Source organism: Protomyctophum bolini (genome assembly GCF_963924005.1).
Source record: "Protomyctophum bolini genome assembly, chromosome: 19".
Classification (NCBI taxonomy): Eukaryota; Metazoa; Chordata; class Actinopteri; order Myctophiformes; family Myctophidae; genus Protomyctophum; species Protomyctophum bolini.
The window spans coordinates 27,198,361-27,223,619 of NC_137880.1; the positions used below are offsets into that span (position 1 = coordinate 27,198,361).

The 25,259-nt window shown below is 41.8% G+C and overlaps 1 protein-coding gene across 2 annotated transcripts; it reads right to left on the bottom strand.

Annotated features, from left to right (window-relative positions):
• On the bottom strand, positions 1-24,829 carry LOC308334466 (uncharacterized protein). 2 transcript variants are annotated; one of them, XM_080791230.1, is made up of 25 exons: positions 24,557-24,829; positions 22,547-22,643; positions 21,340-21,404; positions 21,040-21,249; positions 19,911-19,970; positions 19,785-19,827; positions 17,222-17,624; positions 16,967-17,013; positions 16,283-16,392; positions 15,414-15,563; positions 14,921-14,970; positions 14,570-14,598; positions 14,444-14,484; positions 14,233-14,312; positions 13,872-14,129; positions 12,831-12,984; positions 8,180-8,253; positions 7,905-7,963; positions 7,232-7,571; positions 5,048-5,177; positions 4,477-4,611; positions 3,224-3,403; positions 2,037-2,158; positions 1,357-1,549; positions 1-366 (listed from the first exon to the last, which is right to left on the bottom strand). In XM_080791230.1, exons 1-25 carry the CDS (start codon positions 24,707-24,709, stop codon positions 295-297), a joined length of 3,255 nt encoding a protein of 1,084 aa, XP_080647356.1. In that variant the 5' UTR covers positions 24,710-24,829; the 3' UTR covers positions 1-294. The 2 variants fall into 2 exon arrangements, with proteins under 2 accessions (XP_080647356.1, XP_080647355.1); XM_080791229.1 differs by having other exon boundaries at positions 7,905-7,955; positions 8,169-8,253.
• Positions 24,830-25,259: the final 430 nt, after the last annotated feature.

Consider the following 25,259-nt stretch of genomic DNA (forward strand, 5'->3'; position numbering starts at 1 on the left):
TGCCTCCAGAAATGTGTTCATTTATTTTCATCCAATGTGGAAATGTATGGTAGGCCTACATAAGGTGACCTGCAAATGCACATGACTATGACAACAATGACAAAACATATTTATAATCAGCATAATTTTTTACATCGCAACAGTTAGAAGCTAGCAGCTAGCTCTCGTTTTTCCTTTAAACTGCCACACATCATAATAAAGACTATTGTACAGTACAAAGAGAGGGCTGGCATTTTGTGGCCATATGTGGGGCTGCCGACTGGACACAAATCAGATCCACTCTTCATGCTTCACCTAACTCTTCATACTGTCTTCTTCACATACGTCGTCGACGTCATCGTCGTCGTCAGCGGTATCAGGCTGCATCTAAAAATAAAGATTATAAAAAGGTATAAGAAAGTTCAAATTCATTCTCGTTTGATGTCATCAAGACAATACAATACTCATTTCACAGAGTCCAACATCCATCAGACAAGAGGGAAAGGAAAAACATGACTATAATTAAAACTACACTAGATTTTAATACAATATTTCACATCTTTTAATTTATCTGAGGAGCAAATCCATGACAAGACTCATTCCAAGACTCATTCCTCCAAAACAAGCGTTTCTAGTACATTACAGAGAGTTTCTACTTTCTACATTACAGAGATTTGCCAAGAGGACTACAGTAAGAAGATGAAATAAATAATGAGTTAAACCTTTTGTTTTCAACCTATTGTATCACACCCCACTTGGTTCTAGATTTGAGCCACCTAATACTCTGGTAGATCCTTCCTCAAATTCAACAAGAAAGGTGCCCCTCCGCGGAGTGCATATCTCTAGCCAGACTGGGTTGCCTAGCGAGGACTGTGTAAATCATGGGTAGGGTTGCCATGGTGTGGAGATTTCTCCCACCAACTAATAAACTCATAACGTATATAGAGGTATGCACAGTTTGCACACTTATGGGTAACAGTGGGGACCTGGGGACACTCAATAATTGAATGGCCAGCTCAAAGTAACATTCATCCCATGTCAGCAGGGTGCCACCCCCTTGTCAGTCATAAGGTGTTGCTTTGGGCTGAACCGCCATTCAATCACCACTTCTCGCCATTAGAACTACTCCGCTTGTATTTACACAGATCTCTTATGAGGTCTGCCCTAAATGGATTCCAAATAACAAAAATCAGTCGGCACGACAGAGAACTTGAATCCATCAGACAGTAAAATGTTCATTCATTCATTTTGGAGAGTTTACTAATGATATTCTTTCACTTCAACGATTATATCTTGTGGTTATATCCGCGGGATCTGTGGATATAACTGACCTGTGCACCTCTAATACACACATGCGTCTATGAAGAGTCCACTAACCTTTTGAAGGATGATTTCACGCTGAACATGGTCTGCCTTGTGAAGCATCTTCTGGACCACATAACTGCCGTACTTGTCCTTCATCATGCTGTACACAGCGTTGTGGCGGCCATCCATCTGGGTGCACACCTCGTCTATCAGCGAGGCTCTCTCCGCAGGCGAAGAGTGGATGACACACCTGGAAACCACGCGACTGAGACACAGAAAGAAGCTCCATTAATATTAGTGATTGTCCTAGTCAAGCCTTCATATTCTGCAAGCCCAGCTGAGATGTTATGAGCCTAGTTTTATTCTATCCGTTATTTGGACTGATGGATGGATAATTTCATTTTGAATTTCAACAATAAGTGTACGACAGAATTATCTCTAAGACATCAATCCAATGCAGAAAGAGTGATAGAATGCATAGATGTAGGTAGCAGCATAGGTACTAACAAATAAACAATAAAAGTCAATACGTATATTGACATTACAGTAAGGAATTCATTGCAGGTTATGTCTATGTCATGTAAATGTCATGTAAATACAATAAATGTGTTCATCTTTGTAATACCAAAGAATGAAAAAAGAAATGCATACGAGTGACCTAATGAAGAAAGCGTATCTGGCGGATAATGGAAATGCACCAAATGGCAGTAGAAAGTGTACAACCCAGTTGATTATGTCAGAAATTAGTGTACCTTGAATATATGTGCTGGCTCATTGCAAAAACCTTCCCGCGAACCTCCTCAATAATCCTGCTCTTGTCCTCTGGCCTGCCATGCTCCATCACATGCTGGATGACGTAATTGCCGCACTGATCCTGTGGGAGGCGACAGAGAGGCATCGGACAGTGATTTAGGGTGTGAGAGAAAATTATTTGTATACTTTGGAGGGACCAATTGTACCAGAGTAATGTGAGGTAAAATTGCATAGATGTTGGCACTTGGCAGGTCTGCAGACTACACAGCAAACAATAAAATCAAACACGAAATGCCAAATCAAAACAAAAATCTGACATCTGAGACATGCCTAACACAAAAGACAAGCACAATTGATAAAATATAGCTGCAAGCAGGTATAAGAGAGGGCCAAACAATAAGAAAAAGAACACCTGTGTGAACTAAGCAGTGGTTGCAGTTATAGTTATAGGCCCTTTTAGGCTGCTCAACATTGCCACTTTAAATCACCAAGCGTTATTGCAGCTGTTACCCCAAACAGACCCCAAACTAGTCTCGTGTTGCCAGACTGTTGCCTCTCGCAATTTTCAAATGCTTCCGTCATACAGTCTGGAGCAACGGAAGTTCTATCATGAGTAAGCGATAAAGCGGAAGTGGAGCCTCCTCCCCATTTCATCTTTACAGTCACGCAAATGAATCCCAATATAAATATTAAATAGAAATCATCTAAGCATCATATACAGTAGCGTGTTGCTCATCAGAAAAGGAAAAAGTAAGACATTTGGCATGTTCCTTTACCATACTGTAGTTTCATAAACATTTGACTCTGCATTTATGTATTAGTGCCATGGCAGAATAAGTTTTCATTGGCTCATAAAAGCTACATTTGTTCACATAAAAATGTACTATGTATATGTAAAAATGTAATAGGTCTAAAGTTCACGTGTAGAAATGTTCATGCATTTCGATCAAAGATCCCGGGAGGAGATAGATTTGAACTGTTTGTCATATAATTCAAAATGGTGGGTGATCTAAAAGGTCAGAGGTCAAAACGAAAGTTGTTCGGCATGAGGAGACTCATATGTGTATCAAAGTTTTATTGCTGACGGTCAAACGGTTCATGAGCTATGCCAACCTTAATTATCTAATCACCTCTGGGGAGGTGCTTCATGGTATTTGGGGCCAGAGACGAGATGCAAAATACTTACATAGATGAGCTCTTCAGTGTGCTTATGCAGTTCCTCGAGGATGGGCGCCGTCTGCTCATGTGTGCAATGCTCCAAAATCCTCTGGAGTACCCTGCAGCCGTTGGGGTTATGCACAAGACGCCCACTCCGCTCCCACACACACGCGAGCACGTTGTCAGCCAGCTCTCGTACGATGTCACTCTAGAAATGGAAAGAGGGTGTGAAGATGTTGCTTGAGTATTAGGATAGCATACGAAGAGAAAAAACAAAGGGGCAAAGGGAATACATTCAAAGAATGCGTTTCTTGGTGCTGAACCAAAAACCCAAACGCAAAACAAAGCGGGGCTCACAACTCACTTCTGAATGGACCACATATTTAATTGCAACAAACAGCAGATACGACGTTTGAATCCTTTCTGTCTTTTTCAAGTAAATACGGGGAATGCAATACATACAGACAAAAAAGGCGCCGTCTGTCTGATTTGGCATCTCCTTGGGCTTTTTCTCACGGCCCAGGCCTGCCACATCCATATAGTGCCATGCTGCAATCTTACAATGAGCATTAGTGAGCACAAATATGAATCTAAGATTGGAAATGGGTGAAGTGTGTTCTTTTAACACCGGACGGAGTTCTCCGCCCTATCAAATTAGTAACGTCCAGCGCTCAAGACGGAGATTGATCAAAAGGACGGCGATTATTGATATCAAAACCGATCACATCGCTCCACAGGCTTGCAAAGGACGTCATCGGAAATGTTCCCCCCCCATTTTAGCCGACAAGATCGAAAATCTTAAAACGTGAATAACTCTTGATCTAAATCATTCCGTCCAATTCTAAGAAAAGATTATGTGTTAGACGGCCCACCGCGGTCCCGTCACTAGTCGCGATAGAATTAAATCATACCTCCCGTTGTTGTCGATCGCCTCAAGAGTGTTTTGGCTACATCAAGCTACTTCAGCCACATCCAGGATAACATCAGGCATGTCGCTAAATGTGCTCCGTTGCTATAAATCGCTGGGCGCTATGATTTAATGGATTAAATAACATCGGGCGTTAAAAACCTATGTTTCTATGTCAGTGGTGCTCAACCTTTTTCATGTCAAGGACCCCCAGAATAATCTGTAATTGGCATCCGACCCACATCTGAATATATGTCGTTCCAGGGACCTCACAGAAGCAAAGATCTGAGTTAAAAAGGGGTTCACGCCCGAAATGGGTTAAAGCTAAACCCAGTTATATTCTGGAAAACAAAAGGAAGTCAAAGCTCACTTACAATGATCTGCTGGTCAGAAGGGATGAACTCCAGGGCTTTCTGGATTACTTGACAACCAGATTTATGCTGAATTAAGGCCAGGACGTGTCCAAGGATAGGTGTCGATAAGGCCACCCTCTGATCAGCACTTCCAATCTGTGACACAACAGAATAATAAAGTTAAAGGTACTCTTTCACACTATTTTGAGATCTGCATAAATAAGGCAATAAGACTAAATCATCCTTTGCTGGTATTAGTCTATAACATTCTTTTTAATCGTGTGCCTTGTTACATAAAGCATTGTTGTTGTTTTATTAAATAGATAAGGAGCAAATATTTAACCTAATTAAGAATTATCCTTAAAGATCCTCTGCAGACATGTTTTAGAGGTTATCTGCCATGCTCATCAATATGTTGTTTACTCCATCTACGTCTATTCAGGCTGCATTTTAAAAGTCTGTTTCTTGGTGACAAGCACAGCATCATGTTTTCAGTTTAACATCATCTTCTCTTTAATGTCACAACACAGGTAAGGGAATATGAACAAGATCTCTAAACAGAGATCAGTGCACGTTTCTAGTAACTTCCAACCTCAATCAACCTCTGGATGATGTAATTCGCAAACGTATCCATCATTAGCGGGTATCCCACCCGCAGAATCTCTTCAAGCACCATCTCTAGATCTGTTGGAGCACAGTAGCGCAGCTTTTTTTGGATAAACCTAGGAGGAAAAGACAAGCATAGGGAATGGTGCAATACAATAAATACAAAATATCAAATTGAAACAGTTTATTCACGAATACTGAAAGAATTATCGATTTAGCTACATTTATCTTGAAAACAGATGTAAAACACTATGCTAAATAACATCATGGGCACGTGAGCTACCATCACCAGACTAGTATAATGTAATCCAGCTGTGACAGAGCATAGTAAATCTTAGTGCAGAGTGCAAGTCTTCAAATGCAAGAAAAGGATTTAATATTGGGAATACAGTACAATGTTTCAGTTCATTAAAATTAGACCTTCATGTTATCTTGGGAGTTTTGTCTGTAACCATTCAAAACTGAACTATAACGAAAACAGCGACAAATCAACTACAGTACTGTCGGCGCCAGAGACCAGGGCAGGCCAAGGACAGAAACTTCCAAGGGTGAAGAATGACTTAAGCCCGGTACTCACTACACGATGTATTATTATGGTTCACAACGTACCATGTAAGACTATCCGATTAAAATGGAATAGATCCTAGCCATTTCTTTCTCTTGATACTGGTCACACTACACGTTTTTCACATTCCCCGACGTATTCACACCAAGGGACACGTTCGTGAAAATATAGTGTAATGTGTTATGTTATGTGAATTACCCCGCAACCCTGATGTTCAAGACTAAAGATGGGCTGAAGTTTTTCAGCAATCACAAGCAGGCGCTTTCTTACATAAATAGCCTACCTGGTGAATTAGACCCGATAAATAGATGCCTCTCTCCCCCTCTATGACTAGACTTTTCGTCCCCACTTCGTGCATGCCACCCGCATGTAATTACACACATGGACACATGTGGAGGCTGCACGCCTCTGTACCCCTGATTATTCTTCTCACCTTATCTGGATTAAACTGATGAACACTCCTCCCCCCCGCCCCCCAGCCTGTGTGGATCGATTATTGGACAATATTGGAGTAACTTTTTATTTTCCTTATTCCCGACTGCCTGGAAGTTTCCATATTTCAAAGCGTAAGTGGGCTTTACCCCCGTTTAAGTGGTGTAATAATTCATGCTTGCTGAACGTAACAACATGGAATCATGTGTCGGGGCAGCAATTACATTTAACCATGTTAGAGCCCTTTGATCTTTTAGATAAATGTGTTTTTCTGCTCTTCCTCTCTCCTGGTGTAAATGGGCTATGATGTTTTGATAAACGGTTGGGATTTGAGAGGGAGAAGCTGCATTTAGTTTTCTTTATTTACTACTCTGATCTGATGTGTACAATGTTCAGGTCGCCTTTGCAGGAATAGGTCACCTACTACTACTACTACTCTCTTAAAAACTGTATTATCTAAGGGATAATATCTGGCTAGGTGGTCATTGTCAGGAGATAATTCGCCGACATTCATGACATTGTGTGTCACTAGTGTGTGCGTTTACATGGCGGTCATGTTGGAAACAGCAGAAAATCAAGCGGGGCGAAAGCCGCGCAGCTGGTGCTCAGAGTGTTTGATTAGGCAGAGGTCTGTTATAGAGCGGAGCGGTCATTATCAACACATAACTCACAGCTGAATTCAGCGATTGACCAATCAGAATCAAGCATTCAACCAAGCCATGTAATAAATGGTTATGTGGTGCGCCCGCAATGAACATGTCATAGGGGATGTCAAACTAGGCGAGAAAATGTAAACACAATTAAATGTTTAATAGCGATGACGTGTTGTTGTAGGCGTCGGAGGATGAATATTTGTTTTTTTGATAAGTCGAACTACAAGATGAAAAGACGCAAGATAATTTGTCGGGGGTTGAGAAAGCGGGCCAAAATCGGCCTTAAAATCGTGTAGTGCGTGTAGGCCTTAAAGCTCAAGCTTGGGTGCAATCGACACTGCGAGACAGGTATTGGCCCAGCACACACAATATGCCTGTATCTGGCATAATTATAATGCTAAGCTGAATGTATTTTATGACATGTCATATAGCAGAGTGCCTTGATTATTGTAATAATGTTCATAACAATGGCAATATATGTAAAATATGACAAAAGCAAGCATGCAGAATCTTAAACAACCTGGATCCATTCGGGTGCTGTGCGAACTCCACCACGTGTCCCTCCAGGTCGCGGAGCTGGAGGTTGGGTAAGTACTGGTCTTGGAATTCTTGCAGCAGACGGCTACGGCCAGTGGTCGCGATGTCAGAGGGGCTGTAGCGTGCGCGAGGTGGAGGGGACAGCTGTCTGCTGGCCGTGATGTCAGAGGGGCTGTAGCGTGCGCGAGGTGGAGGGGACAGCTGTCTGCTGGCCGCGATGTCAGAGGGGCTGTAGCGTGCGCGAGGTGGAGGGGACAGCTGTCTGCTGGAGCTGTATGGACTAGACGTGCTGGCCTCTGCTCTGCTCTGCTGCGGGGACATCTCTGCGGGGACCCCACAGATGTAGTACATAACTTTTCCCACATTTGACCACATTTCCAGGCCTATATACAATATAGCAACAGCACAAAAGTACTTACTCCAAGGGTTACCCTTAATGTGTTAGTGTTAAAGGACGCATAGAATGGGTCTACCCTTGTGTCTACACATTATTAGAAAATACATAGACGAACATTTTCCAAACATTTGATGAATTCCACAAATTTCCCAAGCTTGGAAACATTTTTTTAAACTTAAATATTTCCAGGATTTTCATGACCGTGGGAACCCGGTATATCACACCAACTAGTAGCACTGTAACACAAACACATTCTTACTGTGCCATGTTCTGTCTCTGTCCTTCTTCCGTCCAGACTCCCAGTCGCGACCTCCTCCTCTAAGAGATGACAGAGAACATGCACACAAACTTATTCACAGCCACAAATAAGTAGTGCTGCCGGTGATGTAATTATTCAGGGTGACATCACCTGGCACCAAAACCAGCAAATAGCAGAGAGAACATTGCTTTTCGAAAGGTGTCAGGCTTCACAGTTCACACTGATTTGTTTGGGATTGATGTTCCATTAAATGCAGGAAAGAACTAAGAACTGACCTTGCGTTGAAATGCTTGTTGTAGCCCGTTTTCCAGGTGCCTCTGCTGTATCTGTCTGATCTGTCTGAGAAGTGCTACAGGGGGAAGAATACAGAACAGGGTCAAACTAAAGCATGGCAAATGCTAATAAGGATGGCTAGCTATAGCTCGTAATATGTAGACTTTCATGACACTGACAAATACTTCCCAGCAACAATGTTCAAATGATACTATTGTTAACTAATTTACCACCGAAATCGCCTTTTGACGCCTCCTGGTCCGAATGCCCTGTGCGCCGAGTTCGCCTTTTGATGCCTATTTTAATATGAATTCTTTAGGGTTCACAACTGTGTTCTCAACGTGCTCGTAATACTCCGGTTCGAGTGCGATGAAAAAGAAAACCCAGAAGAAATCCGGTAAAGACAATTCCGCTGGCTTATCCTGCTACCCTAATAGACAGGGGTACATGAGCACCTGGCCGTTCATTCGTGCTCTATCTCCGACCAAGCCACACTTCCACCACACATCTCTCTATGCAAAATAAAACCTGCACACTCCCACAAAAGACATAGACTACATTGCATTCGCCAAAAATGTCTTCTTTACTGTTTAAATATTACTTTTCTGAAACACGCTATTCTTGCTCAACCTCAACAGCCTACGTCAGAATCGTCATGTTGGCGTCTACTACGCCAACTACGTTCACTTAATGGGGCCAGTCCTTCACAGTGACACACGCGTTAGATCAACCACGCGACCGGGATGGTTTCTACCCCTCAATGTCGTGCCTACTCTACACTGCCATCCCAAGTCCCCTCCCCCTTTCACTGCTCCTGTGTGTGACCTGTGAACTACTCTCTGACTGCACTGTGGCTTGATTTATATGTGCGAGGTTGAAATGTAATGCACATAAATTAATTATAGGTCCAGCAAGCAAATCATGATTGTCTGTTTGTGCTCAATAGGTCACCATCACATTCCGATTTTAGGTGTTGTGTTTTCTATGACATTTATTTGGGCCAGTAGTTTCATATCTATCCTTTTTCCGACCAACACAGAACATGCTAACGGTGTTAGCGCGTTAGCATCCATCTTGCTTTTGATTTTTATGTGCGAGGTGGAAATGTAATGCACATCAATTAATTATAGGTCCAGCAAGCAAATCATGATTGTCTGTTTGTGCTCAATAGGTCACCATCACATTCCGATTTTAGGTGTTGTGTTTTGTATGACACTTTGGCCAGTAGTTTCATATCTATCCTTTTTCCTTTGACCAACACAGACCATGCTAACGGTGTTAGCGCGTTAGCATCACACAGCTTACAGCGTCAGTGTTGCATGAATACTTTCAACCATGACAATGCCGACTACTTTTGCTACACACACTTCCCAAGGATTATGGAGATGTCTTTATTTTATTTTTAAGGTTGAGAAATGAAATAATTATGGTCGTTTCTAATCTCAGCATTTCACAAGAGAAAGACGTGGATGCCTTTCGCTGCGCTGTTGGCGTTGCCATGTCTCATAGAAACAAGTAAATAGGTCTTTAAAAATAATCCCAAAACAAGCGCATATAACAGGGGTCTGTAACCTATTTTAAATGAAGTGCCATGTTTTTATTTTCTAGATAGTGAGTCAGCCACAAGCTCACATCACAACAATAATCCATGTAATAATCACAATAACAATACTAATAATAATAATCATAATAATCCTGCTACCCTAATAGACAGGGGTACATAAGCACATGGCCGTTTATCCAACAGCTTTCTCCGACCCAACCACACTTTCACCACACATCTCTATATGCAAAATAAATTCGGCACACTCCCAGAATACATATAGGCTACATTTCATTGAAAGAAATGTCTTAATTACTGAATAAATATTACTTTTGTCAACCACGCCATTGTTGCTCAACATCACCAGCCTACGTCAGAATCGTCATGTTGGCGTCTACTACGCCAACTACGTTCACTTATTGGGGCCAGTCCTTCACAGTGACACACGCGTTAGATGAACCATGCGACCGGGATGGTTTCTACCCCTCAATGTCGTGCATTTGCTGCGCCCTTCTAATGCTGCGCCACGCCTACTCTATACTGCTCCATGCGACTCGAACAGCGTCAGCAGCAGCAGCTCCGAGCCTCCGTCAGAAAGGCTGCCCACAGCACTGCACAGCCCCACACCCAAATGAATCGAATGAATGAATAAGGCGCTTATATCGCTATTGCTCAGTGGATGGGACATTTACATTAAAAGCAATCGGATGGACGCGTGGATAACGGCATGGTTGTGTGCAATCGGAGGGAAAGCTTCCATAATCCATATAGCTTCCATGCTAGCTGCTTCAGACACAGGGGAGGGGAGGGAGAAATAGTGCGAAATAGCGCTTATGCAACAATTACCCTAAAACACAAACACCTCAACTCGATGTCATTGTGAATAAGAATTTCGAGCGAAATAATAATTTTTGGAAGGACACTTTCACCCAGTATGAAGCTAAATGTGGAAGCCGTGTGTGTCACACCAAAACGGCTGACCTATAGAATCCTGTAACCAGCCTCTCGCACTGCCTGCGAGTTGGCTCCGTCTAAGGCTCCGTCTTATGAGCAAATTTAGAACTTCCGGTCTGACAGCTAGCAGATTTAAGACATCCGGTTGCTTTCAGAATAAAATAAGATTATTTAATTCGTTAATTAAATAATTTTTACATTACATTATTAGTATTATTATTACATTACAGTTATTGTAAAGACACACATTATGTTTCTGTGTAAAAATAAGTAATTAAATAACATAAAAAAGTTATCTAAATGGATAAATGCTATTCACTGGAGTGCATGGACTTTATAAAGTGGACACTGGACAAAAGACGGCTCCGCCAGGCAACTATCTGGACATACCCACGCGTTTGGGAAGATGTCCTCTACCACCCCACAGTCTCCGCTAAGCGGGAGAGGTGTAAAATTCACAGCAGCAGAGCTTCTACTGGGGTCAATGCAAAAAAAATTACCGTTTCCGGACCCAGAATGGACACTGGACAAAGAGGCCTCCGCGAGGCAACTATCTGGACATACCCACGCGTCCGGGGAGATGTCCTCTACCACCCCACAGTCTCCGCTAAGCGGGAGAGGTGTAAAATTCAGAGCAGCAGACCTTCTATTGGGGTCAACACTCAAAAAAGTGCCGTTTCCAGACCCAGAATGGACACTGGACAAAGAGGCCTCCGCGAGGCAACTATCTGGACATACCCACGCGTCCGGGGAGATGTCCTCTACCACCCCACAGTCTCCGCTAAGCGAGAGAGGTGTAAAATTCAGAGCAGCAGAGCTTCTACTGGGGTCAATGCAAAATAAATTACCGTTTCCGGACCCAGACTGGACACTGGACAAAAGACGGCTCCGCGAGGCAACTATCTGGACATACCCACGCGTCCGGGGAGATGTCCTCTACCACCCCACAGTCTCCGCTAAGCGGGAGAGGTGTAAAATTCAGAGCAGCAGACCTTCTATTGGGGTCAACACTCAAAAAAGTGCCGTTTCCAGACCCAGAATGGACACTGGACAAAGAGGCCTCCGCGAGGCAACTATCTGGACATACCCACGCGTCCGGGGAGATGTCCTCTACCACCCCACAGTCTCCGCTAAGCGAGTAAATGGGTGCTTATATTTCTATGTGAAATGTGGTGATGCTGGCATCACAATAGATGCCAGCATCACGCTGCCTCCGTCTAATAAGCACATTTACAACTTCCTGTTTGGAAACCGAAACAGATGCTTCTGACATTTGCCTGTGCGTGCTTAATCGTTGTACTTCTGAACACATTTCCCAAATCTCAGTGATTTATCCACACATCGCTCTGTGTGTGTGTGTGTGTGTGTGTGTGTGTGTGTGTGTGTGTCGCGTCGCCCTCCAGCTGCAATTGCGAGTGTGCGCTGTGTGCAGGGCACACTACTGAGTTTAAAACCACAGCTGAAACATGAAGTGGAGTCTGTCAATTCCCGCAATTTCCTTCTTCCCATATTGCGCTGCAACGACACTAGGATTGAGCCCCCCGAAGGGGGGCGAAATTCTAGTGCAGTCTATGGAAACGCAGTTTTTCGTACTTCGGATTCTTCTTTTTGGCTCAAAACAAGCTTGATTTGCGCCTCATTTACGATATGATCTCTAGTTACACAATGTCTGTTTTGGGTGAAATAAATAACATTCGTGGGACCCGTTACATAGCGATTAATCACTTCCTGACTCTCGGTTTCCGACTGAAACTGCTTTGAAACTAAAGGTGTCCACTATTTAAATGAATGGAATAGTACACATTTCAGCCACCAGATGGTGGTGTTGGCAGTCAAAGTGTCTTATCATGTAAATGTACAACAATGTTCTTGCTAATCTGTCAAAAAGAAAGAAAAAAAACGTTTGAGCATAATTACAACTAGAACAGAGGTTTTCAAACTCAACACTTCACCGCTCAGTTCACAGTGTGATTTTTTTTATACCACGACCCCATTTTGGACTTCCCAATGAAGCTAAGCCCAAATATGGAGTGTTGTCGTAAACTGTCAAGATTCGTCATGAAATCAGGTGCAAGCAAATCAGTCAGCTCCATGTATAGGCACAAAAGGGGCCGTGCCATATACTGATGACCCATATATGGGTTGTAGTCTCGAACCTGGTTATGTGACTGTCTTTCTCCACTGTGGAAGGTGTCCCGTCTGTCCGACGTCCAGTCGTCTTGGTAACGACCACGGCTGTGGTAGTCAACGTCTTGGTATCGATTGTACCGGTCATCCATGGCCACCCGCTTCTCTGGCCACTCATCTTTCCTGCACAGCAACAGGCAGCAGCAAACAACGTAAACATCACACTTGTGTGAAGTGAGGGGCACACCTTGTTTAGCTTTTGTACGTTTGGCTCCCTTCTATGAATGAATTCCCCTGTGCAGTTTTAATTTACTGTTTCTTCTGAAGGTTCTTCCGCATTGGTTACAGTTGTACCGTTCCATTCCTTTATTCATGAAGGCATGAAGCTTGATTCTTGTATGAAACAGAATTAGTTACAAGATGTATTTATATCGGCCATATTATTATCGGCCACATTATGTCTCATGTTGTCATTTAGTGCCCTAAACATTAAAGTCCATAGTCCAAGTCCAAAGTCTTGGCTGGCAAACGATTTACATGCTCTAAACAAACATTTAAAGTCCCATAGACTTGGCTGCCATATGACAATCTTCAAAAGCCATGCATTAGAGGAGCTAGCACCACTCAAAAATAAGGGATAGATTAGATAGATTATCCACGTAAAAAAAAAGAAAAACTTGTGACGTGAGGGGCGCAGCAAGGGCAGTATTTATATCAGCCAGCTAACGTCTTATGTTGTCATTTACTATCCTAAACAAACATAAAAGTCCATAGACCTGGCTGGCGACCAGTTATTTTTAATTATGCTCTAAACCAACATTAAAAGTCCATAGACTTGGCTGGCCTATGATGAAATTTCAGAAAGCCATGCATTGGAGCCCCTCAAACAAGAAACATGTACAGTATCCTGCACCATGCAGAAACAAATACAGCATCATATCAACAGAATACACTGATAATGGCCATGTTTGAATCGCAGTAGACAGTATTTGCATAATGAATCAATTTAGCATGCATCCAATCCTATAGTGATGTCCTGACGAGTCTCAATTAGGCTACTCCTTCTTTACCGGTCATAAGGTCTCTTCCCAACGTAGCGGTCCCGTTTGTGGTGCAGCTGGCCCTCCAGGCGCCGCAGCTCCTCTCTCTCCCTGCGGATGTTCTCCTGTTCGCGCCTGCGTTCGTCCTCTATTCTCAACGTCTCACGCTCTAGGAACTCAGGATCCAAGCCGTCAGGGTCGTCTAGAAAGTCCCTCTCTAGACTCATGCGATCTTGACTGATATTGCTACTGTCGCGACTACGGCTTCTCGTGCGACGGTCCCCGTCTCTGGGAGGAACAATGACACAACAAAGAAGATACATTCAGTGCTAAAATGTTACACACACAAAGTATAATAATCATTTACCAGAAGCACCTACATTCTACGTACCCATAGTATCTAAATCTCATTCCTCGCTGCCGCTCCTTGATCTGGTCAAATGACAGGATGTCTTTCTTCTCCTCACCGTGCTGTAAAAGAAAATGTGCAAAAAAAAATCAAATCAATGTTCAAGGGTAATCAGCAGAGATTGTGTCGACCATTTATGTGTGTGTGTGTGTGTGTGTGTGTGTGTGTGTGTGTGTAATATTTAGGGACTTACTCGCTCCCTGCCATCCTTCTCGACAGACCTCTCATTACGCCCTACAAAAACAACCACAGGTCATACTCAGGAAGCTACACGTCACATTTGGTGATCCAGTTATAAAGAATCCATTCATTGACTCACCTTTGCCATTTCTTCCTTCACCCTCAGACCTGGAAGAGGTCACAACACAATTACATTTAGGAGGAGCAACAAACAAAAACACACATGATATTTAACAGGCAATGAGGGTTAAGCAACCTTTTCATATTCCATACCATTTGACTGTAATTGGCTTCCAAATTTAGTGTGACGGGGACTATTATTTTAACACACACACACACACACACACTGCAAACCATGACTTGCGTTGGGGCAACCACAATTTATAATAATTCCTTAAAACGTATATAAATGCTAACTAAATATGATGCCTATGATTAGCTTCTAAAAAATAGTTTATTTTTATGTTTCTCAGCCTTTAGATGACCTTACTTGGAGTCTGTGGAGTCTGCAGGCTTCTTCCCAGTGGACTCATTTTTGACCTGCACATTCAGGGAATGGAGGTATTGATTAATAATATGAATAACTCATGACATGAGCACAAATACTTTTCACAAGGTTGTTTTAAACACTACTACAAATATAATTATTTTTTTCTTTTATGCATTCATTAATACTAATCTTTCAGTCGTGATGTCCAATAGGGCTGAAATAGTTAGCTCTACTGCCAGTCTCTTCAGTGATACTTGCAATGTTTCAGTGATGCTTGTGGAACTCTGTGCCTCATTCCTGACTGCATCACTGTTGTGCCAATACTCATGGTAAAGCAGTAAAAGCACAGTAGCACACCCCCTCATGTAATATTTATTAATTAAACCTAGCACAAAAACAGACCACACTGAATACAGACAATGGAATATGTCTACATTCTCTGAATCAAACTATGCAACTAAAGAAAATAAAATAAAAAGTCAACACCACCAACCCAATCCACAGAGATCACATTCCCATGCAGCTCCGTCTTATGAAGGTGACTAATACACAGGGTGGCCTCCTCTGTGGAGGACATAGCGACAAAGCCAAAGCAGCGAGACCCAGGGCTTTTGGCAGTGGTCACCACCTTGGCTCCAACAACCTGAACCAAGCGGGGGTAGAGAGGGAAGCCAGTAAGAGCAGGGAGTACTAAAACAAAGACGAGTGAGAACAATGAAGACAACTTTATGCATCCAGCAGTGTTTCTTTTGCAACCACATCCCCATCATGCACAAATAATGGAACAGGTGAATATTTGCTACATCTAGTGGCAGGGCACTGTGGCTTTTACTGTTGCATTCAATTGGTTGCTAGTGACCCTAAGCAACCCGTGAATGTATGTAAAGTCAAAGCAGATGTAACTGCACAAAATGTAAATAGGGGAAAGTAATATATATATATATATATATATATATATATATATATATGCATAATTGGGTCTGTTAAGATTTTACTTGTTTAATTGCCACACAAATAATGCTGATTAATGATTTAATTGTGTTTTTGGCCTTTAATATTGGCTTTTAGAAAACCAAAATTCCACAGGGCAAATATGACAAATAACTTAAATATACAAAGGAATGACTGACATGTGTAAACACTTTATACTTTGAAAATGTTCAAGGAACTAGTGGAAATAGCTGATCTACAAGCTCACGGCGAGTGTTGTGAGCTTGTTGTAGATCTGCTATTCCCACTATTTTGGGGAAAGTTGTTAAACAAGCTAACGATTATTATTAAAAATAATTGATTAGGCGATTACATAGCGATTTATGACAGGCCTAATATGTAGGCATAATCATTACCGTGTTGGTAACTAACCTTGCCATACTTGCTGAAGTGGGTCTTCAAGTCAATGGCTCTAGTGGAGGAGGACAGACCACTGACACACAGATTCTTGTTGCAGCTAGCAGCACCACTGCCTCCAGAGGCTACACACGAAACACACCGTGAGAAATTGTCTACAACATTTTCATGTCAAGGACTCCTGAACTAACATGCATTTGGCCACAAACTCCCATTGGAAAATATTCTGTGCGAGGGACCCCCAGACAAGATTTTTGGAAAAAAGCAGATCTACAAGCTCAGAACACATCGCATCATGGAGCGCTGCGAGCTTATTTCCAAATATCCTACATAGGTTGATTCTATAGTCATAACTCATTTTAATGGGGACCCCCTGGAACCTGGGGGGGGGGGGGGGGTCAATATCAGAATGTCATTTATGTATTAACCACAGGATCAGCACTCAGCAGATAATTTGCAGTGGTTAAATGAATACACAAAATATGAAATTGGGCGTCATATTTTCATTATTTGAAGTGCAAGTCCATTTCTTTGCTCATCGTCATGTCATCTACAACAGTGGGTCTCAACCTTTAAAAGGCAGTGACGGCGTGAATTTGGTTGGATGGTGGATGGATTTTGTGTACACATTTGGGCACCATCGGAGCCGATCCGAGCACCTCGTTTGTTGATTAAACTGTAAGCATTCCCTACACTTACCGTTTCTGTCTTTTGAGTCAGCATCACAACCTTTCTCTTCAGAGCTACTGTAGAAACAAAGGAAAAAAACAATAAACCTACAGCAGTGAAGATAGCTCAGAACTATTATACTTACCAAGTTGTTGTTTTGTTTTTTCTTAATTCTTTTACATAGTACTTTATGCCTCAAATAGAGCATCCAAATTTTGCTAGTACACAGGAGCCAATGCAACAGAGATAACCATTTTGGTTTCCGGTAGACAGAAAACAACAAACCTCTTTTTCTGATCATCACCATCAACAGAAGCGGACTCTTTCGGTGCCGAGGATGATTCTGCAGCAGCTTTGTCTTTGGTCTTCTCTTCTTTCTCAGAGCTTGTTTCTGAATTGACCATTTTGCTCTCAGGGCTCTGTTCGCTTACAATAGCCGCAATGCTTTGATTTTCAACTGTTTCTTCGGGTACATTTTGCGTGTCCCCAGACTCTTTATCAGTCTCCATACCGTCCTTGTTAATCATAAATCCAGTGTCCTCACTGTCACCTTTGGTGCCAATGTCACTGACAGTTTCTTCCCCACCGTCAGTAGTGGCAACATGCTCTTCAACAGCCGTTTCCTGGCTCGGCTGCCGTTCTTCGTTACGCGGCTCAGATATACAAGACCCGGCTACTTTGTCATTTTCTACGATTTAACAGGAATAGAATGGCAAAGTTTAATCACTTCTGAAACAGTAATGGTTAACGAGGAACTTAGCAAGTCATTGGGCCTCATTCACCAACTGTTCTTAAGAGGAAAATTGTTCTTAGGACCCACATACGCAGATTTCAAGAAGAGTTTGGCATACACCAAGATTTTCTTAGCTGAGATTTCTTCTTGGGTACACATGCTCAAGAGCACTAGGCACATTTGAGTGCCGATATGGTTGCGCAAAATAACTGCAGTAATTCTCAAAGTGTGGTCTGGGGACATCGAGGGGTCCTTGAGGGGGTTCTAGTGGGTCCACAGTAAAACAAAGTAACACTACCACTTTAACCCCATTATATACGTTGTTTGGGATAGCTGATCTACAAGATCACAACGCATCAAATTACTGCCCGTTGTAGATCGGCTACTTTCGAAACATTGATAAATCTTGAAATGTTTTGAAAAATGCACCGTTTTCAGATTGTTAGTCTGCAGCCAAATACATGCAATTTGCGGATCCTTGACAAGAAAATGTTTGAGAAGCACTGCGTTTAACAGTTGTGAAAATTACAATCCAACCCAACGCAGTTGAGTTGAAGCCCACCCCATAACCCCCCATCCCTCTCCACCCTCATCGCCCCCCACTCCCAGGACCCCCATATCCCTGACAGCCGGCACACCACACCCCCATTTTCCTGTCCACTTCCTACCTGAAAGCCACCCACTCCCACCCCCATTTCCATACCATACTTAAAGCACGCCCCCTCCATACCCACGACCAGCTTTCAGTAATATAAGGTTTTATATCCATTACTAACACTACTCCTGAACATGAATTATGGGCCCAGACCACTGGCCTAGAAGTCCGGGCACCTATGTCTCCAATACAGCCTGACAAGAGCTTAAACTCATGGGTTCGAATCCCGATTCAGACGGCCTTTGCTGTGTGTGTCTGGACTTTAGAGTCTGTTGTTCCACCATATTTAGATTTTAGTTTAGGCATTCTTGACTCGAGCAGAAATTAAAACAGAAGGTCTGACTGCAGGCAGGGCCATGCAGTCATGACCTGGTTGGGCGGCTCCCTATGGTAATTACTAATGCTAATTAGGATAGTTGGGGAGTCTACCGATGACAACTAGAATCATCTGGCACACCCCTTCAAGTTACAAGGTTTGGTAATCATCATCAACAACATACTGTAGTTACAAACAATTCTGCCTTTTAAGAACGTTTCACAAATCTGACTCAACTTATTTTAGGAATTCACTTAGGAAGTAATTTAAAAGAAAAGAGATATTGGTGAATGAGGCCCATTGAACCCTGGACTGTGCTCTTATTTCAAATGATCATAAGGATAGGGCACACCCTAATGGGAGACTGGAAAGTGAACCCAAAGGCTGAGTTGGGGGTGCAAACAACCTAAAGAGTTCAGTGCAGAAGAGACAAAAGATCAGTAGTGGAGTCTGCCTTCTTTCAGTTTGACTCGAGTGTACTGTCCACTCATGTTGAGAACATTAGAGTCTGATATCAAGTCCACTGAATCAACTCCATTGAATTCATGATCCAGTCTTTTAAAAAGCAATTGTTCATTGTCATTGACGAGCCTCGCCCGTTGCTTTAAAGTACAGTGCATCAATTCCATTGTGATCATATCCAGTGAATTCATAATCCAGTCTTTTAAAAGGCAATTGTTCATTGATGAGCCTTGACAGTCGATATGAAGTACAGTGAATGGATTCCATTAGGTTCATATCCAGTGAATTCATATTCAATCCAGTCTTTAAAAAAGGCTATTGTTCATTGATGAAGCTTGACAGTTGTCCGTCATCTTGGTCTTGGAGTGGGAACCTAGAAACACTGAAATCATCTACAACACTTCCTGACATTGACATTTGATTGCCGACATTGTGCATCAAGTTGTTCAACACCATTTTGATTAAAGTTGCTAAATATAATTTTGGCTACACTTATTAATTTAAGTGTTTTTCTGTGCTGAAATTAAAGTATGGCTGACCAACTTTCAACACAATTACAGCAATTCCCTTTGGGTTTCCAGTCTCCCTTCCCGTTTGAATTTACACTAAACTGATGGATTATGTATGTAAAAAGATGCCATGCCTGCATTCAAATGAATTTCTAACCCATTTTCAATAGTACCTGCTTCTTCTTTGTCCTTGGCATCAGGGTAATTCTCATGTGCCTAAAAAAAGAAATACATTTTATTTACATTTTATGACTTGCATTAGCAGATTTGCACATGAAAGCATCTGTGGGAAATTGTACCTCATTGGATGATAAGTGTGCCTGGTCTTCATCTTTATCTATCAACCTCGACACTGTCATCTGTTTAAACATAAATTGTATCAAGAGGAATAATCAATTATACAATAAAAACTATCCAAAATGTGCAACCACATTGTTCATTTATACATTTTATGGAAATGAATTACTAAAGCAAGTAAGCAAAATAGTACATTAAGTACAAGACTGGTTTATTCCAAACATTACAAGTGGTGTATATACCAGTCTTAGTCAGATCCTGACTAAATCCACTGAAAACGTCCATCTAGGACCAAATTACTTCTCCCTACTTGTAACCTTTAGGCCAGGTGTGTCCAAACTTTTTTCAAAGGGGGCCATATTAGAAAATATAAAACACCCAAGGGCCAACTACATCTCCTCGACTGACATAATGTGCATTTGGACTATAACAAAGTCACATAGGCCTACATATCCATTGCATTTAAACAATTTTATTTATTTGAACTATCATCATCAGTATTTAATATCAATGGTCTTAGGTGTTTGTGCCAGATGTGCAAGGTCTGGCTACATTTGACCCCTTCAGAATGAGACAACAAGGAAAAAGGAATCCTGACAAATTATACTCTGGGAAATTCCCAGGTTATGGCCCCTACACACTGTAGGATTTTTAAAGTTGTTGGCGAGTCATCAGATCGTTGTATGTATTTCACACTACAGGAGTCCGGTTTTGAAATAGTCTGTCATTATATCTTTGTGGCTTTCACACTAACTGACGATTGGTCGCCGACTAGGGATAACACACTGCAAGAGTTCACCAAGATGCAATGATTGCGATCCAGACCCGATACATATAGGCTACATCTTTTGTTTTTTTATTCCAATTCATTTTGACATCGCACGTACGTGCAGGATGCCGTGATACAAGCGTGAGATCAATATTATATCCATATCATGATATTACAGATAATTCAATCAAATGATCGGAATCGAATCGGGAGCGATTAGCCCTAGCGATTATGTAATTATTGTGATACTGTAGGTCTCATACTCATAATGTACCAAAAACGGATTTCCTAACATTGTTTTAACCGTACAGTACTGTGGTATGTGAGGCTAGGGCTTGATATGACCCTTACCACTCTCTCACCTCTTCAAGATTGGATTCAGCCTCTGTCTCCATTGTTCCATTGTCCTGTTCTTCATCCGTCATGGCTGCATTTATGTTCGCTTCGTTGCCTTCCATGGGGGGGAAAGTTAACCACTTCTCTTCCTCATCTGTGTCTGCAGTTATTCCGTTATTCTCTGCATCCAGGACATCCATCTCCTGCATTTTATTTTGCTCACCTTGATGCTCTTCCTGCACAAAGTTCAGGAGAAATAGAGGAAACAGAAAATAATACTAGTGTCCTATAATAGCTTCACAGAAGCCATAAGGTATTGGACTCACCGGAACATCACAACCATCGTCCTCATTAAGGTTGTCCTCTGGTCCATCATTGTCTTGCCTTGTAGCTGTAAAACAATATAAGTTTATTGTGTAGCTCAAACAGAAAAGTCCTCATATGAACTTTGATTAAAAATAACTGATGTAGCAGAAATATTCAGTTTTCTGGGACATATTGCCAGATATGCATGTGGCACATTTTTACGGGGAGAGATTACACAGAGAAAATCCTCAGTATTAATTTCGTGTAGCTCACTCCAACTAAGGCCTAGGCTATACGAAATATACAATATATATGAAAACTTAACAATGGTTTCAACACAGCCATCTTTTTAGAGTACACTGTGCTTCAGTATGTTGACAAGCTTCATGGGGATGCTAATTTTCCTTTCCAGCTCGATTTTTAATTGGCACCTGCCCACAGTGCCAAAACTACTAGTAACTGGTGTACTGACCATGGTATTACTGTGCTTAATTGACCAGCTAACTGGCCTGACCTGAACTCCACAGAGAATCTAGGTTGTATTGTCAGGCTGTTATCAAAGAAAACCTGGGCTTCCATAACACCTGAACAGTGACAAAGGCTGATCACCTCCATGCCATGCCACATTGATGAAATAATTTGTTCAAAAGTAGCCCAGACCAAGTATTGACTGCATACATTAATATACTTTTCAGATGGTCGATATCTCTCGTTTAATAAATCCTTTTTTTAGTGGTCTCATAAAATATTCTTATTTGTTGAGATAGGATTTTTAGATTTTCTTGAGCTGTACGCCATAATCAAGATTAAAACTAAAAAAGGTGAGTCTTGAGCTGTGCTTTAAAAATGTCTACCGAGGGAGCCTTTTTGATCTGTAGCGGGGGAAAAAAAGCAGAAGGCTGCCGAACCATATTTCTTGGTCGCCATTTTTTTAGGAACCTCGAGCAGGCAAACACTTGAGGACCTAAGAGGGTGGCCTGGAACATTGCTATGCAGAAGAGTGGGCACTTGAGAAGGGGTGCCGTAATTGAGTGGTGAGAGAGCCTGCCTGGGGAACCACAGTCCACAGATGTCCAAGGTACGATTCCAGGCCTGGTCAGCAATGTGTCCTTGAGCAAGACACCTAACTGCTCCCCTAGTGGGCAGCATAGTTTTACTGAAGTTAGGGTTAGGCATAGTTTAATTGACAGCTGCCGCATTGATCCATAGGCTGTCTGTCTGTTATACCTTTGACTGTCGATGTTGGTGTAGCGTTCTTCGCAATTTTCTCCTCCTGAGCAATGACAACAATCTCATCCGGATTGCCTCCCTCTTCCTCTATTGCCTGCACACAGAAAGACATTCAGAGACAGATACTGTCTTGAATAGGTTGGCTGCCGCTACAGGACAACACTTTTATGTTTATATTATATAACCTATCATGCGTTCATTTCAGGCACATATTGACCATTTGAGCTAATGCTTTGCTAGCGAGTTAGCACCCAGTGACATTTCTTATGCACTTTTTTTTTACCCTTTAGCTAGAGCATGATTTGTGGTCACTCTTTATTTAAGCATGCAAATTCATACACAATTAACGCTTCATTACGAATTGATGAACGCATACTTTCATCGATTCATCATTAATTCCTGGTCCTCACCATTAATAACTAATGGTGAAGTCAGAAACCTATTATTAACCAAGTCTAATGTAATTAATTAGTTAAGGATGTTATGTTATTTCGCAGTTCCACTTCTATGCCCAGGATCAGGATGAGTGCTCATGAGCATCTCTGAATGACCACCAGTCAGAAACTCACCCTCCTCGCTACTGCTATCCGCCTAGGAGTGCTCATCCTGGGCATAGAAGTGGAACTGTGCAAAACATCCATAAAAGCATAGTATGTAACTTTGCCCTGCAAAACAACAAACAAATAAATACCCATCATTTCCCTCCAATAGTGGGTGCAACCGTGCACCCTCTTGGTGTAGGGGAGAACGGGTTTATCTATGAGTCCTACTTCAACGATGTTAGAGTACAGTACAGAGTACAGTACTGCATCCCAGTACCCCCAGTGGGTGACATGATTGCATCCTTTCTCAATTTATTGAGTCTAAGGATGCAGGCTATTTGCATCACTGGACCTTTAATTTGGATGTACATACTCATTTAAGAGTAGTTTGCAATATTGTATTAACAATTGCAAATAGTACAAGGTTCTGAATAACAAACTTTATTTAATTGTCTTAATATTGTTTAAATAATAAACAAACAAATAAGACTATTTACAAAAGGGAAAAGCGTATTACATTATTTTGGATAAGTGAATTGAATATTAAGTGTCAACATTAAAATATCATGTGGTTCAACTTACCCCTTGACTTGGATCAACGTAACCCTTACCTGGGACAAATTGAGCCACATGACCACTTTAAATATATATATATATTAAAGTCATATTGTCTTTGTCCTTTGCTTACTCATTATTTCAATTGATAGAAGGCATCCTGAAATAAGGGTAGATCTTTAGATTGTACTGCCATCTCATTTTGCCTTGCTACCAGGACAACTTGAGCAAAAAGTGGCTCATCTTACCACGTTCTCCCCCCATTGTATTTTTTATATATTATTTTCTACTGCTTGTTTTGGTAGACGGGGATGTTTTTGGGGTTACCACCAAAAATGTTTCTGCAGGTATTAAACAGTAATTAACACAACCACGCTGATAACGATAACTGCTGGTATAAATGTTTTGTTTTACTATGTAAACATTAAAACACAGGGCAAAGTTACTGTGTTACTTAAAGGTGGGGACCAGGAATGAATGCTGCGTTCATGTCATGATGATACACTCAATCATGATGAATTGTGAGTTATTAAGTAGGAGTTCATCATGAATTAAGCATCAACGTAGATGAATTTGCATGCGCACGTAAAGCGTGTCCACTGTCCACATGAATCGACAGACTAAATGCATAGAGCTCAACAAATCAAATCAGTGAATAAGTAAGCAGTGGTTCTAAAAGGGGTCCGGCGGCAGGGACCCTCAGACAGGGTTCCTTGAGGGGGTTCCAAATGGTCGAGGCCTGTACCTCTGAGCGTGTACAAATGGAACCGAATGGACGGCGTCCATTTGTACACGCTCAGATGTATCTATCGTATCGGGGTCTAATGGAAATATAACGTTTGAGAACCAGCGTCATATTGAACAGTACAGTGGTGTTGACTGTGTTGATGCATAATAATAATAATGGGACCTTTTTCAGCCGCTGCGCCAGCACGCTCTTGTTGCCCGTCACGGCCAGCTTTCGTTCCTTCAACTCGGCCTTCAAATCAACGACTCCCAGCTCCGATAATTTGCGAATCTCCACGCCCTCTGTGAAATCCATATCTGCTGAAGTTTCGGTCATGTTTTTTCTTTTTGGAATGCTTATTTCTACAGTTGAGATAAATCCCAAAGAGAGGGAGAGAGCACGAAAACAAAACAGAGTCGCAAAGATAAAAAACGAGCTGCTTGTTCGCAAACCCAAACCTTCCCAGTCTTCTTCGGAGTTGCATTGGCGCGGTTGGCAATCATAGCCGTTGCATTACCGCCACCCTGTGTTTAAATAGGGGCACTTACACTCAGTGCCATATTGAAGGCATTCTGTTATTTCTGTATATATCTTCCCCAGAAGACTTGACTGCCTTCTTCTTAGTAAGGACTTGAGATATTTAAGATGTTTAACTTTTGAAAGACAAGACATAACAGTCATGGTTAGGATGATACCTCTGTAAACGAAAAATATATCAAAAGCATTTGGAGTAAAGGACAAAGACCTTTAATGGTTTATTTCACCAGCGAAGTAGTTCCATCACATTTTTTGAGGGGCACTAGTTTTAAAAACGCTATCGACAATGAAGGGAAAATTTACATCACCTTGTCCCTAACACAAACATTAAATGCCATTAACAAAGATA